The sequence below is a fragment of the Hyperolius riggenbachi genome, chromosome 8, assembly GCF_040937935.1.
Source record: "Hyperolius riggenbachi isolate aHypRig1 chromosome 8, aHypRig1.pri, whole genome shotgun sequence".
NCBI classification, from domain to species: domain Eukaryota; kingdom Metazoa; phylum Chordata; class Amphibia; order Anura; family Hyperoliidae; genus Hyperolius; species Hyperolius riggenbachi.
In genome coordinates this window covers 71,251,435-71,269,578 of record NC_090653.1, presented here as the reverse complement: position 1 = coordinate 71,269,578, position 18,144 = coordinate 71,251,435, and the positions used below count along the sequence as shown (strand labels likewise).

The following is an 18,144-nucleotide window of genomic DNA, read 5'->3' as shown; positions in this document are numbered from 1 at the left end:
AGAATTGCTCAACAATAGGTATACCCATGTTGCTGAACATTTCACAAACACTGACGTAATAACACAAAAGTCTAACAAAGATATTACGTATTTCTGCATTAAGACAATGTGCCTGACATGGTTCTTTGGTGCCCCCTACAGCAGGGGATGCTCCAGATGAGTGTATAGTTGCCTATGACAAAAACACACCTACATGCTTTTCATGGGTTTATACATCCCCCTTTTTTTATGAGCACCAATGGAATGTAGGAGGGCAGATCACTCTTGTAAGTATATATAGTGACCAGTACAAACCTTTCTGTACAGACAGCAACAGAAGAACCATGCTCACCATCTTCATTCTGCTCTGCACATGGCAGACTGCAGCTTTGGTAAGTATTATTGGACAGCAAAGGTGAATGCTAAGTGATATTATTTATTGAGATCTTTCCTGGAAGACATAATATTTTTACTTTTCAGATAGTCCTTATATGGGCAGGTCAAGTGATCAGACGGATCACTTTTAAAGGACACTTGATATGGAGGCTGACATATTGATTTTGATTTTAAACAACACCTGGCTATCATGCTTATCCTGTGCCTCTAATACTTTTCGTCATAGACCCTAAACAAGCATGCAGATCAGGTGTTTCTGACTGACATCTGACTAGATTTGCTGCATGCTTGTTTCAGGTATGTGATTCAAACACTACTGATGCCAGAAAGATCAGCAGGACTGCCAGGCAACTGAAATAGTTTAAAAGGCAATAATAAATATGGCAGCCTTCAAACCCCTCTGGCTATAGGTGCCCTTTAAGCAGTCCATCTATGGCCAGATCTCTTTATCTGATGATTTCATGCATTTCAGAACTGGTTGATGTTGCAGTGATCCCAAATGCTTCAAGCTGTAGTCCTGATTTTCTTCTCTTTTCTGCCAAACCTATTACATAAAGTTTTCAGTATTTGGGGCTGATACCGTTAATCTTCACTCTTCTTATTATTGTTAGCAGTATTTGCTATTAAAGGACAACTGATGTGACATGTGACATGATGAGATAGACATGTGTATGTACAGTGCCTAGCACACAAATAACTAGGCTGTGTTCATTTTTTTCTTTCTCTGCCTGAAAGAGTTAAATATCAGGGATGCAAGTGAAAGTTTATGTCTGAATCAGGACTGGGTCAGACTATAGTGTAACCTTCACTGATGTGGAATTTCAGCCATAAAACACTTTCCTATCAGTAAATAAATTCTGAGAGCAGGAAATAGATAAAATGGGTAAAAAGTGCATAGATTTTAGCTCTGGGATACATCAATGCATGTACCATTGAGCAGAGACAGTGAAACACTAAAAACGTAAAAACTAGATTTAAACATAAAATAAAACTGCGAGATATCTTAAACAGTAATTTTAGGAAAAGGAGGATAGATATAATTGTTTATCTCATCAGCTTATTTTCACCTCGGATGTCCTTTAAAAGATACACAATCTAAAAGTAGTAAAGTAAAATTCAGTAGATTTCATGGTGAAATCCATTGAAAATCTGTGTGCCGTGTGTAATCAATCCCTCTCTGATTAGATGCGGATCAGAGAGGGATTGATCTGTTTGCCACATTGCGTGGCAATCTAAACGTGTATGGCCACATTGATGTTGCTATCTGAGGGGTTGGTGGAGGGGACCAAGGCCACCTAATACTTGGGAAAGGCTAGGACCACCTAATACTACTATCTTGGGAAAGGCAAGGACCACCTAATACTACTATCTTGGGAAAGGCAAGGACCACCTAATACTACTATCTTGGGAAAGGCAAGGACCACCTAATACTACTATCTTGGGAAAGGCAAGGACCACCTAATACTACTATCTTGGGAAAGGCAAGGACCACCTAATACTACTATTTTGGGGGACTAGGATAGTTGGGGGAGCCCCATGTCAACTTTTAAGGCTTGTTCACACTAAGGGCGTTTTTGGCCTTTTTTCAAGCGCAGGCGATTTTCAAAATCGCCCACAAATAGCTTGTGCAATCATTCTCTATGAGAAGGTTCATATCAGTGCATTTCGTCTGCTTTGTGCTCTGCAAAGCGGTGCCTGTAGCATTTTTGGGGCAATTTTGCTCTAATGAAAGGTATAGGAAGAGCACTAAATGCTCACAAAATCGTTTTGTGCGGCGATTGCGTTCGCGATTTTAAGAATAAATACATTGTATTTATTCTTTTCCGGGTCAAAGAGTTCACTTCCTGACTTGCGTCAGGGAGTGAAATAAAAAATCGCTCTGCAAAAGCGCTTTAGAAAAGCGCTTAAAAAAAATGCAGCGCACAGGCAAGGGCCAAAATTCCCTGACAAAAAACTTGCATTTGCAATTTCAATTTTAGATGTGAACAAAGTCCAACCCAGGGCAATATTTTATGGAGGAGAGGGCCTGATGAACTGTCAGCTAATAAGCATTAGTTTCCAAAACACATCTGTGCAAAGTTCTGATTCAGCTTTTCTTAACCTCTCTGGCAAGAGGTCTTTTTGATTTTAGGGTCTAAAAGCGGTACAATTTTTTCATGTGCTTTTAGACCCTTAAAGCAATAAAAAGACATACCACAGAGAGATCTTCAGCAGCTCCTGCACATACTCACCTCCTCGGGATTACCGCTCCCAGCAACTTTTTTCTTTTACTCAGAGCCAAGGACCACTTAATACAGCTATACTGGGGGAGGGGAATAGTTGGGCCCCATGTTAACATTTTATCGAGGGCTGGTCCTAATTAACTGTCAGCTAGTTAAGCATTGGCTTACAAAACGTTTTTTGTGCAAAGTTCTGATAAAGCGAGAGGGACACGGAGGCTGTCATATTTATTTCCTTTTAAACAATGCATATTACCTGGCTGGCCTGCTGATCCTTTCGCTTTAATACTTTTGGCCATAGACCCTGAACAGGGTGTGCGATTCAGACACTGCTGATGCCAAAAGATCAACAGAACTGCCAGGCAACTGGTATTGTTTGAAAGGAATACATACTGTATGGAAGCTTCGCTTTAAGTTCCCATTAATTTTTTAATTCTACTGAGTAAAAAATACGGTTAAGTCAAATTATTATGGTCATGTCATCAAAGTGCGCTGCTCTGGCAGCGCAAGTTAAAAAAAAACAACATACACACGCTATGTCTGGTCGTACTGCGTAGCGTGCATTCCTAAGTTACATAAGTTGTTTACTAAGTTATGCGCGATCCTTTAACTGCTGCGCGCTGTGAATAGTGAGACTGCAATACTTCACTTAATGTAGTAGTGGCTGCACTAATGAAGTATCTTACTACTACTTCACAGCAGGACCGCACATAACTTAGTAAACAACTCACGTAACTTAGGAGCGCACACTACGCAGCATGAATGGGCATAACAGCTCACGTAACTTCGCAGCACAACAGGGCGTAGCATGCATAGCTCGGGCCGGGGCCGAGGCAGAGGCGAAAAAGGCTCCAGCCTCAGGGCGTAGTGTAGGAGGGGGCACACAACTCGCTCAGCTTTCATTCCCTATTGTGTTTGAAGAACAGAGAAATAAGAAAAGTGGATACATGGCAGTGACTGCAAGTCGGATAACTAGAGATTAAGGTGTTGGGGGCCCTGGGACGCCTCTTAAAATAATAGCAATCAGTGTTTGACGGCTGGGGTGGGAGGGATGGAGGGGCGCACTTTGGGTGCTGGAGGACCTTGTCCCAGCGCTGGCGCAAGCATGTTTTTTAATTCACGCTGCTAGAGCGTTTTGATGAATTGATCCCATTCTCTCTTTGCTACACACATGCAAAGCATAATTTGATGGATGTGTTTCCTTGCAACCTAATTACTATGTTATTTTACAATGTAATTTGTATTATGTATGTGTTAAGGCTCAGAACAGGACCTCTGAATTTGGATCTGGATCTCTGAATGAAAATGGAGTCTGCCAATGCACATGCAATCTCCCAGAATCCTCCTTCCCTGTAAACCAACTGGAGACCCTGCAGATATCAACCCAGAACCTGGCCATTGCTGTAGAGAAAGAAATCACCAAGGTATAAGACTATGCTTGGCTATGCTATGCACAGTAAAACTAAACAGTTAATTTGAAGCAAAGTTTTATTTATGTATATGTTCAGCAATGGGTAGAAGAAAAGGTGCACAGGACTACCAGCCAGGGTCACTCCGGAGTGCTCAAAGCCCAAATAAAGTTCCAGCAGGTGAAATGTTTAAACAGATAGAAGCGGCTGGGCACATCCAGTAAAACAGACCTTTAATATGATTCCATTAAAATGCAGTACATGCGATCGAAGCAGCAGTCAGCCAAGGAGAGAGAGGGGACAAGCATGAACAAGAAACGTCTACAGCTGTTTCGCACTCTCCACAGGAGTGCTTCCTCAGGACAATGAGCCCCCCTTAGATCACCCCCTATATACTCACACAATCTCGTGCAGGTGGCCAGAAGGAGGAGGATGCCAAGATGGAGCGCACCCGCATACACCGCGCATCCAAAACTTCCGGGACGCTGGCTGCGTTCCATACACCGGAAGAGGCGGGCCTGAAGCGTCACACGTCACACCTGGTCAGAGGGGAGCGTGCGCCGTTTGCGCCACGCTACCTAGAGCACTATGGCTAGCTACGTCAGGGAGCCCCGCCCCGCCCCTCCTATCCCCACATGAACGGCCAAGATGCAGAGGGAGCACCCAGCATTAACCCCTCTATCAGGACAGGCGCACTTACGTCACGCCTGCCCGTTGTTATGTATATGTTCCCAAATTGCACACAAAAAAAAAAAAGTGGGAATGAAAGCAGTTTTCCCATTGAAATCCAGAAAACAATTTGATTGGCTGTTTGTGGCTCTGCCCCTTTGACTGAATTTGAACTGCAGTCACCCAATGACCGATTGTAGCAGGTTTGAAATCTCTGCCATTAACAGTGTAAGAATGGCGACAATTTAAATATTCCCCCTTGAAAATCAATAGGTGCATTTTGATTGGCTGTTGTAGGCTCCACCCATGTTCCTGAATATTAATCTGTCACCCAGTGAGCAATTGTGCTAAGTTTTAGAACCCTGTGAATTAACAGGTTAAGGCCCCCTGCACACAGCAAAATCCGATTTGCGATACCGATTTTCCCTGGATGCTCTCTGTAAAATCGCGTCAAAATGGCAAATCGGAATTAAAATTGCATGTAGTGTGCAAGAGAACTAAAAATGGTTTACATTTCCCCATTTGGTTGTTGTTTGCTCCACCACTTTTCGTAAGTGTTTTAAGTGTGTGAGCTTTGGGGTCCTTGGCATCAATAATGTGAGAATGACGCAGTTTATCACTCAAATCAATGGCTGTGGCTCCACCCCCTTTTCTGAATTTGAACATAATATCTACGTCACGTAGATAACTGGGAGGGGTGTTGTTGTGCAGGGCAATACCACTGTCCTGCAGCTCATGCTGTACCGGGACTTCTTGTTATAATGCGTTTTAGAAATGTCTCTTGTTGCCGGCCATCACTGGTATCAAGAGTGTGATGCAGTGATGGTAATGTGGATTGGTACTGCTTACCCCACAAAAGTCAACAACACAACCATTTGCCATCCTGAACTCAGCTCTCTCTTTCAACCCCAAAATCTAATATGTTTTCAAGTCCTGAAATTTTCTCCTCCACAACATCTCCAAGATCCACCCCTTCCTGACCCTGGACACTGCCAAACTCCTCATTCATGCCCTCATCATCTCCTGCCTGAAGTACTGCAATGCCCTTCTGTCAGTCATCACTTTGAACCATATTGCTCCACCCCCTTCAGTCCATCATAAATGCAGCATTTATAATAATCTATTTCTCGTCCGCAGATATACACCTGGCCCGTTTACATGCACAACCTGTCCCTATTCCTTCATGCCAACCCTTTCTATCAGGATCTGGGAGAGGAGCATGGCTAGCCTGCTACTCAAACCTTTTCCTCTAGGAGTCAGTGGAGGGGCGTGTTTGGACTCATTTGCTTTCTGAGTCTGCAAAGAGTGGGCTGTCATTACAGGACTACAAGTCACAGTGTCAGTCAAAAGGCAAATGTGTGGTAACAGAAAAGTTCTTGCTACATAGACAAAGTTATCTCATTTTGCTATAAGGATAGAAATATATTTCTATATTCTCATGTTTATGATGTTTCTGTTCAGATTCAAACCTATGAGAGCACATTCACCAAGTATATGGAGCAGCTGAAGAACCTGACCAAACGTATAACGGTAATGGAGATGGGAGGTGTCTCCTACACTGAGTTGGATTTTGAGCTGCTTAAGATGGAGGCCAGAGAGATGGAGACCCTTATAATACAGCTGAAGAAGTCAATGAATGGCTCTAATGTGATAATTGAGACTCTCCATCAGGAGGTGAGAGAACAATCGTCTTTTTTTACTTTTGAAATAGGATTTTCTCTCCCCCATGTCACTTATAATATTCATATTTTTTAAAGTGAACCTTAACCGAGGCTAAAAAAATGCTTTTCCCATTCACTGATCTCCCTGTGTCAATGATTGCTGGCATCAATGAGATACCTGCGGTCATTGTAACTAACGAAGTAACACGTCCACACATAATGCACGAGGACATCTTACTGGTTAAACTCGATGAACGTATGTCTTTTTTCAACCAAAATAACTATGTAACTATCTTGTGGCCAAATAGTAAAATTAAATCTACATACATTTTTTTTACATAAAAATAAACTCATATACCATTGAATTTAACCCCTTACCTCTCACACTCCCCCATAGTTACCCAAATAAAGTATATGCATAAAAAAAGACAATAGAAAAAAATACATATATATAGTTATCTTAGGGACTGAATTTTTTTAATATGTATAATAGGAGGGTATATTAATGTTATTTTTGAAATTATGGCCTTGTAATTAGTGATGGATGCAAAACTGAAAAAATGCAAATTTTTTCCAAATAAAATATTGGCACCATACATTGTACTACAGAAACATTTTAAACGTTTTAATAACTGGGACACATGGACAAATAAAATGTGTGGGTTTTAATTATGGTAGCCTGTATTATTTTAAAACTATAATGGCTGAAAACGGAGCAATAATTTATTTTTTCCATTTTTTTCTTATTTTTCCCTTTAAAATTAATTTAAAAGAAAATAATTCTCAGCAATATCTACCACCCAAAGAATGCCTAAATGATGGCAAAAAAAACAAGATATAGATCGTTTCGATGTGATAAGTAGTAATAAAGTTATTGGCAAATGAATGGAAGGCGTGCTGAAAGGTGAAAATTGCACTGGTACAGAAGTGGAAAAACCCCTCAGTGGTGAAGTGGTTAATGGGAAGTATGTAGGTGTAATAGGAAGTATGAAGTATGTAGGTGTAATTTTACTATTTGGCCACTAGATGTCCCCTCCCCTCATTCTATTCAGATTGTGTATTTTTTACTGCATACATACGTTACAGGAAGTAACAAGTGTATGCTTTACTTTCACTTTTGTCAATGACCACTAGCATCTCATTAATACCAGTAATCGTTGATCACAGGCGCTTAGATCAGTGAATGGGAACTGTGTTTCCCATTCACTGATCTGTGCACTTACGGGCAGCAAGGAGAACACGCACGGGATCGTTCACAGGGGCGCTAGACAAATATCTATGTCCCTGCGACTTCAGATCAAGTCCTGCAGGTCGTAGATATACTGCACGCTATGAAGTAACTAGTTAAAAAGTTGCATGGTGGATACCTTTACACAGATGATTGTATCCTCAGATCCAGGCTACCCATTTAGTGTAATGCTGAACCAGGTTTTACGATGCTCAGTTGACTAACTAAGTGATTCAGGTTAAAGTGGACCTTAAGTGCCTCTACACACGTTTTTAAAATCACATGCGATTTTCAAATCGTACAGCCTGCATGAAAACAAAAAAAATCGCATTGCACCAGTGTGTACAGGTCTTTATGATTTTCCTGATTTTTCAAACGACCTTGTGATTAAAAAAACGCATTCGATTTTAAAAGCGCAGCAGTGTGTATAGGCCTGAACTCTTGCACAGCACACAATGAAAAGTCTTTATTCCACACATAGTTGGTGAAGAAATCCACTTCTCTTTTTTTTGTGTTTGTTTAGCCAGATCAAAGTGTCTAATTAGTTCTTATCAACAACTCTCTCCATACAGTAAATACTGAGGCTTAACCCTTCCAGTGCTCCCTGTAGAGTGAAACCAAATGAAGACCTTTTTTTAGAATTTCCATAAATTGTAATGAAAGAATTTTTTTAAAGGTCATCATGCTGTTGCTAATATGTTAGAGCAATGAGGAAATTCTGAGTTCAGAATACGCCATTAATTAACCCCTTACCTCCCCTCCCTTCCATCGTTACCAAAATTACACACTTTAAAATGCCAATTTAAAACATTAAAAAAATACATAAATAGTTACCGTAGGGACTAAACTTTTTTTAAATCTGGTTGGACTTGATGGATGAATGTCTTTTTTCAACCAAACTAACTATGTAACTATATGAGAGTCAAGAAGGTATATAACTGTTATTTTTGCAAATAAGGACTTGCAATTAGTGACGGACACAAAACTGAAAAAATATACCTTTATTTCCAAATAAAATATTGTTGCCATACATTGTGATAGGGACATTATTTAAATAGTGATACTAAGCTATATTATTTCGGTTAAAATGCATTCCGAATAAAATAATTCTTAGCAAAATGTACCACCCAAAGAAAGCCTAATTGGTAGCGAAAAAAAAAGGATATAGATCATTTTGTTCTGATAAGTAGTGATAAAGTTATTGGTGAATGAAAGGGAGGAGTGCTGCCTGAAAGGTAAAAATTGCTCTGGTCTTGTTAGGGGAAAAAAATCCTTAGTGGTTAACTAGTTAAATACATTAGATGTTTGATTTAATAAAACAGCATGCAGTGCAATACCACTGAATGTGCTAACAGTAGAGTGAAGCAAATTTTTCCTTGACTGTATGCCTTACTGTATGTGACTCAATGCACTGATGACACTTCAGTTCTGTTGTCGTGTGGCATTCCTGTTTTACAGTAAAAGTAAAGGTAGCCATATACCTAGCTTTTCTGATTCAATCGACAAAGCGATCGACTATTATTAAGGAATCGACTTCAGTATGGTTGATTGAAAGTCGACCTACTAGTAACCCACACACTACAAAAGATATCCTATGTGATTCACCTTCACTGATCGATCTAACCAATGTTGTGTCTCCATGCTCTGTCTGAATGCAAAAATCGATTCAGAGTCGATCGAATGACATGTGAACAGTAAAGGAAAAGAATTACCATGCGCTGGAGGGGATTTCCTACCAAACCAGCAGTGTGTAGAACAGAGGGATACCTTCAACCCTCAATTAATGAATCAAACAAATGTATACAATGAGTCTAACACGCGCTTAAAATAAATGAATAATGTTCTCTTTACTTGAGTTCCCAATAGATGATCCAATAAAACGATAATGTAAATAGAGATCCCCCTAGATTCACTCATACACTCTACACCACTCTTGCATACACACCATAGAAGGGCCCTTCTAAGCAAAAAAGGTTGTGTAAAAATGTAAAAAGTATAAAAATGTAAATAATATTAAAAAATATATATTAAGAAGGGGGGGATAGGATATCTTTCAATTTGAGGGGTAATTTCTCCCTATAGTAACCTCCAGTGATGTATACACAGAGCCTATGCCTCCCTCATAGAAGATCCGTTTCAATGATCTCCCCTAATACTGTCCCGCTTCTTCAATCAGTGTAAAATAAACAGTTTGGAATATGTCCAGTATATCACAGAGATTCCGCACTTACAGTTCAATAAGCATATGTCCACAGATGTTTCATACCGCTCCCAATGATCCTACTCACAGCCGCGGATCCAGGACCATCCTCTCTCAGAATATGCGCTTACTGCGCTCCACGCTGGTCTCTGAGTGCGGCATACGTCACTTCCGTGTGACAAACATAGTGATCTGCCTGCCGCACTTCGGTCCAGCTAACTCTCGCTCAGGTTGGTAGTAATGGGTGACGTCACCACTCAGGGATCGTTGGAACTTGGTTGCTAGGTGGCCACTGCGCACTTCTGCGGTGCACCTTATGATCCACAATCTCCACCAATCTTTCAGAGTTGTAGATGAGAAACCTCAACGCGTTTCAGCCACTTAGCAGTGGCCTTCTTCAGGAGGGTTTTGCTAGTCATGTGAACAGTAGCTGATTCCTGTGCAATTGACCGATATCTTGCATCCTGTTCGATTGACTAAGCTGGTTGATTCGACATGAAATCAGCCACTTTTCATCAATTGGGAATTATGGAACACACTCGATTCTCTCTCTATTCTATAAAATGATCGAATTGAATGGTTGATCGTACAGCCAAATCGCTAGCTGTATGGCTACCTTATGGCAACTGCCACTGCGAACATAGCCTTAAGGTGGCCACACACCATACAATTTTCATGCAATCTGACTGTACAATTTTTATACAATCTTACCAACATCCATGTAGTATAACAGCACTTGGTGATTATAAAAAAAGGAGGGGGGTTGCACATCCCTAAAAACATGCTGCAATTGACTGGTTAATCGCTCAGGCATGCACCACATCTATTAGGCTGAAAATGCATGCCCTGCGTCCAAAACAAATGCTACATTTATTATACTATGGAGGAACTTAAGCTTCCACTATAGTTTGCATGCAGAGTATAATATACTGGACACTTGCACCACGTTGAGGTGAACCTCCGGGCAAGCACAGCACTTGGTGATTGATTGTACAGCCAGATTGCATGAAAATTGTATGGTGTGTGGCCATCTTCTGCCTAGCCTTCTTCAGAGGAAGTCACAGTTGTGGAAGAATGTTTATACTGTCAACAGTATGTGTAGTAAAGATAAATCTGCTTGGCTACCTATTTAGTAAGGGGTCCTTGGCCAAGACTCCCTATCGCTCCAGAGCGCACCCTTAGTGGCTTCAGCTCTCAAGCACTCTCTCCGAAATGAGAAAAGCGATATACAAATGATAATGTTAATATTATTACTAATATTATTATACTATATATATTACAATACACTACATATACACTACACTACATATAAAAATTAGCTAGCACCAAGTTTTGGATAGACAATAAAATAACATTTTAACTATCTTTTCTTAAAGGGGAGCTTAAAGAGAACCAGAGATGTAGAAGAAATAGATTTATACATACCTGGGGCTTCCTCCAGCTCCATAAGCCTGGATCGCTCCCACGCCGCCGTCCTCCACTGCCTCTGTCCGCCGGCACCGGGTCCCGTAATTTCCACCAGTCGACGCAAGCGCAGTGCGCTCCCTCCGTACTGCACAGGCGCATGCGTACAAAGCCAGAGGGAGCCCCTGCGCATGCGTACAACTGGTCGCATCCGTCGGAAGTGACAGGACACGGTACCGGCAATAGAGGCAGCGGAGGATGGCGGAGTGGGAGCGATCCAGGCTTATAGGGCTGGAGGAAGCCCCAGGTATGTATAAAATATTTTTCCGTTTTTTAGCTATGCTTCGTCTCTGGTTCCCTTTAAGTGACATGATGAGATAGGCATCTGTATGTACAGTGGCAAGCACACAAATACATTTTCTGGGCTGCTTTTCTTCTTTCTCTGCCTGAAAGAGTTAATATTCAGCTATGTAACTCAGACAATAGTGTCCTACAATGATAAGGAATTACAACCGTAAGGGCCCGTCTCCACCTGTTTCGCACACGTCAAAGAGACGCGTGGCGGCACTTCCGGGTGTGCGGGATCGCAGGCGAATCCCATCAGTCGTGCCATGCACAGCTCTGGGATTCACAGCGTCCTGAGCAAATTCTGCGGGGAGTTCTGGCCGAAACGCTACCGCAAGCGATTCGGCCGGCGGCACCATAGTTCCCTATGGCAGAGTTTCCCCGCACGATTTGCCTGCGGGGAAACTCTGCGGAACCGGAGCGGTTTCCGCCCAAGTGGAAACGAGCCCTAAAATACTTTTCTGACAGAGAGCTGGGCTTCTGAGAGAAGAACATAGATAAGAAAAAAAGTCAAAAGTTCATATTTTTGAGCTCTCTGAGACACGGGGCAGACTGTGTCATTGAGCTGAGATAAAACAATAAATCTACATTTTTAAGTTTTAAAACATAACATACAACTGTGGGATAGCTAAAGATATAGAACCATTTGTTAGAAGTAGAAGGATAGATACAACTGTTTATCTCATCAGTTTAGTTTCACTTTAAGAAGGCAAAATTGTACTTGGTGTTCTGTAGCTTCTTCAGTCTGGGGCTTCTGGGAACTTTTAAGACTTCTACAAAATATCCTGGACATTCTAGTGTTCCATAACTGAACTGAATACCCTGGGGTTCTTCGGGAACCGATCATTTGAAGACCCTAATTTCAACTCACATTTCTTCCTTTAGATCCACAACATTTCCATAATAGTGAACCAGCTGGAGGTCTATGATAAGAACAACGTCCTGCTTATCAGAAGAGAAGTTGCAGCTTTGAAAAAACGCCTGCAGGAATGTGAGAAGACCCCGATTAATCCAGGGGTGCCACCTTCCCCCACCCTTGATGACAATGGTAGGTTGCAGACATTTGTACAGACAATTTAGGAGTGACTGCCATCATTGCAACGGTGTGAAAGGGCCCATAGACTTTCACTGTCGTAGCATTGACCTGCGGTAAAAACAGGCCAATGCACCGTGTGTTACAGGAGCCTAAAGGTTAGCAACGTGTCTATTAACATGGAGAGAGGAGGAAGGATGACACGTGGCACATGAAAGTGTTTTACAACAGGCAGTGTGAAGAGGAGTATAATTTTTTAAAATTTGAAAAATGTTTTGGGGTCTTTTTACCTTACTATAGTAAAAGGTTTCTATAAGGTACTTTATTGCCCGCCCACATCTGGCTTTTTAAGGGGTTCTATATAAGTTTTTAAAAATGAAATGTGTCACTTACCTGGAGCTTCTACTGGTCCCCTGCATACATTTTGTCCCACGCCGGCCTCAACAGTCCTGCGGTTCCCGTGCTGCGGGTCACTTCCCAATCCTAATTATTCGTCTAACTCGACAAATGCCACTGCGTCTGCGTGGCCATGACCGCGAGTGTTCTCTCTTCCGCCTCTGGGAGCTTCCTGCGCTGGCGCAGTATGAAGTTTTTTTGTACTGCACCTGCGCAGGAAGCTCCCAGAGAGATGAGCATGAGCGAGGACGTGCGTGGCCATGGCTGCGCAGATGCAGTTTCACTCGTCTTCTTAGATAAATAATTGGGAAGTGACCCGCGGCACGGGAACCAAATGATTGTTGGGGCCGGTGTGGGATAAGATGTCTGCAGGGGGCCGGTAGAAGCCCCAGGTAAGTGACACTTTTTGTTTTTAAAAACGTATACAGACCCCTTTAATGTAAGTAATGTAAAGATCTTGCAGGACATTCTTACGTTTCTGAAGTACAGGGTGCTCATTTAACACATTTAAAGCAAATGTGACGCGACCTTCAAAAAAAAAAATAGTTAGATACTCACGTATGGAACGGTAAGGCTCTGGATCCCATAGAGGCTTCCTGGTCCTCTCTCTCCATCCCCTCATTCCATCACTGCCCCCAGTGAAATTGCGCACCTTGGGGACTCCTTAGAAGGTTTCGGAAGCTCTTGTATCCTCGAGTGCTTCCTGTTGCACATGCATGAGCCATCACTTGCGCATGCGCAGTACAGATCTGCTTGTCTTCATGCCTTGTGTGTTGCCGTGTCCAGGCATACACACTTGCTGCACTGCCCATTGACTTGCATTGCTGCATAAGCCATGCGGTAGACACAGACCATGCAGACTTTGCACCAGCTCGGATGCTTCCAGTGCATTGCATCACACTGCATTAACTGTGCAAGGCTCCATTGACTTTCATTGCACCTGCGCCACCTTGCGGTAAGAAAGGGCAACGCAACGTAGGTTTTCAGTGCTAGTGTGAAAGGGGCTTGAAGATGTCCTTACATTTTCTAATTTGTATGCGATCAGAAACGGATCGCAAAACGCAGCAAATCGCATCAAGTATAGCCGTAAGCATGATTTTCCATAGGAAAAAGCCCTTCTTGAAACACGGGCTTGATGTATATTGAGCAACCCCCTGTATATTTAACCAATGTATTCGCTAACCCATGTATTCTTTTTTTGCAGGTAATTGTGAGCGTGGCGAGATTGCAAACGTCACCAAACCTTTTATTGTGCAACTGAACTGGGCAGGATTCAGCTACAAGTGGGGCGCATGGGGAAGGGACTCCTGTCCGGGAACTGACCAGAATGCTCACTGGGTGGCTCTCTTAAAAACAGATGCACGCATGATGAACTTCATCCGCTTCTACCCTTCATACAATAATCTTATGCTGTACAAAAACAATGCCGAGAAGATCCTTGAAAAGCTTGTTAATCCTAATACAGGATATTATGATTACAGCATCAATGGTCAGGGAAGTGGAATGATTGCCTACAATGGTTCACTGTACTATAACTGCTATAATACGAGGGACCTCTGCAAGCTAAACACTACAACCTATGCAGTGGAACGCAAGCCGCTTCCCGATGCTGCCTTCAATAATCGTTTCTCTTATTCTTCTGCGACGTGGCAAGACATTGACTTGGCAGGGGATGAAAATGGACTTTGGGTCATTTATGCAACTGAGAAAAGTGCTGGCAATATGGTCCTCAGTAAAATTAATCCTGGTTCTCTTGTGATAGAGCAGACCTGGTACACAAACCAATACAAACCGGGAGTCACCAATGCTTTCATGGCGTGCGGAGTCCTGTACGCTACCAGAGCTCTCAACACACAGAGAGAAGAGATCTTCTATATGTACGACACTAAATCCAGCAAAGAAAGCCAGCTAAGCATTCCGTTTGATAAGTTGGCAGAAAATATACAAAGTATGTCCTACAACCCCAACGATCACAAGCTGTACGTATTCAGTGATGGCTATGAGATCACCCATGATCTCCTATTCACGCCTCTGTCAGACATGAAATCCTAGATATAATCTGTATTAAAGTGGAACTCAAGCCACCTGTCAAGACACCTGTCTACTGATGTGTAAATGCAACCTCGCAACCAAATAACTTGTATCATCCTTTAGTTATACTGGTGCTACAAGTGACTGCAAATCGCGAAGCCCTCATGCAAATGTATAAGAGAAAAGAACCTTGGTATAATGATACTGTATTATAACAACAGCGTACACATCAATACACAATACATAAAAAGGAAACTGTTAATATCTCCAAAAACAATATAAAGACTCCCCATCTGCTATTCCCAAACATCACAGTGGACTTCAAGTGAATCTGAAGCGACATGTGACATAATGAGAAACATATTCCTATATGATACTAGCCCTATTAAGAATTTACGTGAAGTCCTTTTCTGTTTTCCAGTATAAGAAGAGTTTAAAAACTTGAATTGTTATCTAGTGAAGCCACTCGGTCCTAAACAAAAAAAAAAGAGCTTCGCTGAGCTAGTTTTCGACTAAGAACGACTTAGTCGAATTCAGTCCTGTTTTCTGAAGAGCTTAAAGAGACTCTGAAGCCTCCCAAAAAACATGTATTTACTTTAAAGACCTCTTTAACATGAATGCTCCAGCTGAAACGCCGCATCCCAGCAGCTGAAAACTCAATTAATCACCCCAAACTCCCGGGACAAAAATCCACGACTTTCCATATAGTGGATTTTGCTGCCCTGGAGGAGGCAGAGCTTTGGGCTGTAGCTCTGCCTCCATTCGCGTCAATCTGCACTGATCCCTGCCTCTACCCGCCCCTCTCAGTGACAGAAGACTTAGAGGGGCAGGGAGAGGTGGAGATCAGCGCAGATTGACGCAAGTAGAGGCAGAGCTACTGCATAAAGCTCTGCCTCTACACGGAAGGAGCCTTGCAATTAGCACCAGAGAGTTTGGGGTGATTAATTGAGTTTTCAGCCGTGGGGATGCAACGTTTCAGCTGGGGCATTCATGTTAAAGAGGTATTTAAAGTCAAAACGTGTTTTGGGAGACTTCAGACTCTCTTTAAACAACCAAAAAAACAGTGGGAGACAGTGGGAGACAGGTTTTACTGCAGGGAAGTTCAAAAGGTCATTGCCTCTGCTTTGTTTTTTAGCTTAAAAGAATAAAGATTAAAAGCTGCAAACTGTGACATGACTGTGTATAATGCAATTTTATAAATAAAGCTGTATAACTGAAAATAAAAATATGAGACTCTTTTGTTTGCTGCTAATGTTCTATTTATTATCCGTACTATACATTATCTCAGGGGTAGGGAATCTATGGCTCGGTAGCCAGATGTGGCTCTTTTGATGGCAGGATCTGGCTCACAGACAAATCAGTAGGGGTCGATTCACTAAGCTAAACTGCTCAAGCAGCGCAGCTTAGTGGGGCAGCGCAAGTAACATTTTCAAAGTAGGCACGCTACTGCTGCAGCATGCACTACTAACTTACTAGCACTACCCCAAAATGAACGGCTGTTCCAATTGTCCCACTCTAGGCCCTGTCAGGTCCAGTGACTTTGTAAGACGAGATCCTTGCACTTTGGCCCAATAGACTGCCTGTCAAGTGACAGGCAGCCTATTGGGCCAATCAAAGTGCAGGAATCTCGTCCTACAAAGTCAATCAACCCCCAAGTCAGCTAGCTAATTGTACAAGCTGTTAGTCGGTATTTGTCCTGTCTGGCTCTCAGGGAAATTGCTGATTGTTGCTGAAACCCAAGAGAAGTTGAAGACGTGTCTGACACTTCCGCTGCCCGCCGGATAAACTGTCTACACATCACCAAGGCAACAGGGACGTGAGCCCTACTGTCCCACTTAGAAACATTTTGTATGGCTCTCACGGAATTACATTTTAAAATATGTGGTGTTTATGGCTCTCTCAGACAAAAAGGTTCCTGACCCCTGCATTATCTCACAAGTTTATTTTCGCTTCAGATTTGCTTTAAAGGGAAGGTTCAGGGAGGGTGGGTAAAAAATCAAAATCAATTTCCACTTACCTGGGGCTTCCTCCAGCCCGTGGCAGGCAGGAGGTGCCCTCGCCGCCACTCCGCAGGCTCCCGGTGGTCTCCGGTGGCGCGCCCGACCTGGCCAGGCCGGCTGCCAGGTCGGGCTCTTCTGCGCTCCAAGTCCTGGTACTTCTGCGTCCCACGCCGGCGCTCTGACGTCATCGGACGTCCTCCGGGCTCTATTGCGCATGCGCAGAACTACTGCGCATGCGCAGTAGAGCCCGGAGGACGTCCGATGACGTCAGAGCGCCGGCGTGGGACGCAGAAGTACCAGGACTTGGAGCGCAGAAGAGCCCGACCTGGCAGCCGGCCTGGCCAGGTCGGGCGCGCCACCGGAGACCACCGGGAGCCTGCGGAGCGGCGGCGAGGGCACCTCCTGCCTGCCACGGACTGGAGGAAGCCCCAGGTAAGTGGAAATTGATTTTGATTTTTTACCCATCCTCCCTGAACCTTCCCTTTAATGGATAAGACAAAGACAAGACAAATAACATTTATAGTGTGCTTTTCTCCTGGCGGACTCAAAGCGCCAGAGCTGCAGCCACTAGGGTGCGCTCTATAGGCAGTAGCAGTGTTAGGAAGTCTTGCCCAAGGTCTACTACTGAATAGGTGCTGGCTTACTGAACAGGCAGAGCTGAGATTTGAACCCAGGTCTCCTGTGTCAGAGGCAGAGCCCTTAACCATTACACCATCCAGGGTTACATTCATATTCCAATAGGTCAGATAAATAAAGTTAATATAGCACAATAATCTTCACTATAATGCGATAGGGAAATATTTTCTAGCTACAAAGCATAATGGCGTAAAGCAATTATGTTTAGTTATCTGCATAGACACATTTTGCTGATATTATGACATGTGCAGCGTTAATGCACAAGCAGTCCCCGGAATATATTATCCACAAGAACCACCATGCATAACCCAGATGAAGAGGTCAGAGATCCTGCAATCTTACCAGGATTTATGAAAATTACGCAAGTTGTAACATAAGTTTATCTACATAATATGAGTTTTATTCTGTGTGCAATGTGTGCTACATTACTTGCGTAAATACCAGCATTATTGCTGTGTGTTTTCTTTTCAATGTCTTTTTATCTCCCTCTACTAGAATTTTCCCTTCCTCCTTCAAACAGGCAATCAGAGCACTACTA

The 18,144-nt window shown here is 42.7% G+C and overlaps 1 protein-coding gene across 1 annotated transcript; it reads left to right on the top strand.

The window, feature by feature from the left end:
- Positions 1 to 314: 314 nt before the first annotated feature.
- Positions 315 to 16,196, top strand: LOC137528199 (olfactomedin-4-like). Its single transcript, XM_068249461.1, has 5 exons — positions 315 to 371; positions 3,854 to 4,018; positions 6,134 to 6,346; positions 12,396 to 12,558; positions 14,144 to 16,196. Exons 1-5 carry the CDS (start codon positions 324 to 326, stop codon positions 14,989 to 14,991), a joined length of 1,437 nt encoding a protein of 478 aa, XP_068105562.1. The 5' UTR covers positions 315 to 323; the 3' UTR covers positions 14,992 to 16,196.
- The last annotated feature ends 1,948 nt before the right edge of the window (positions 16,197 to 18,144 follow it).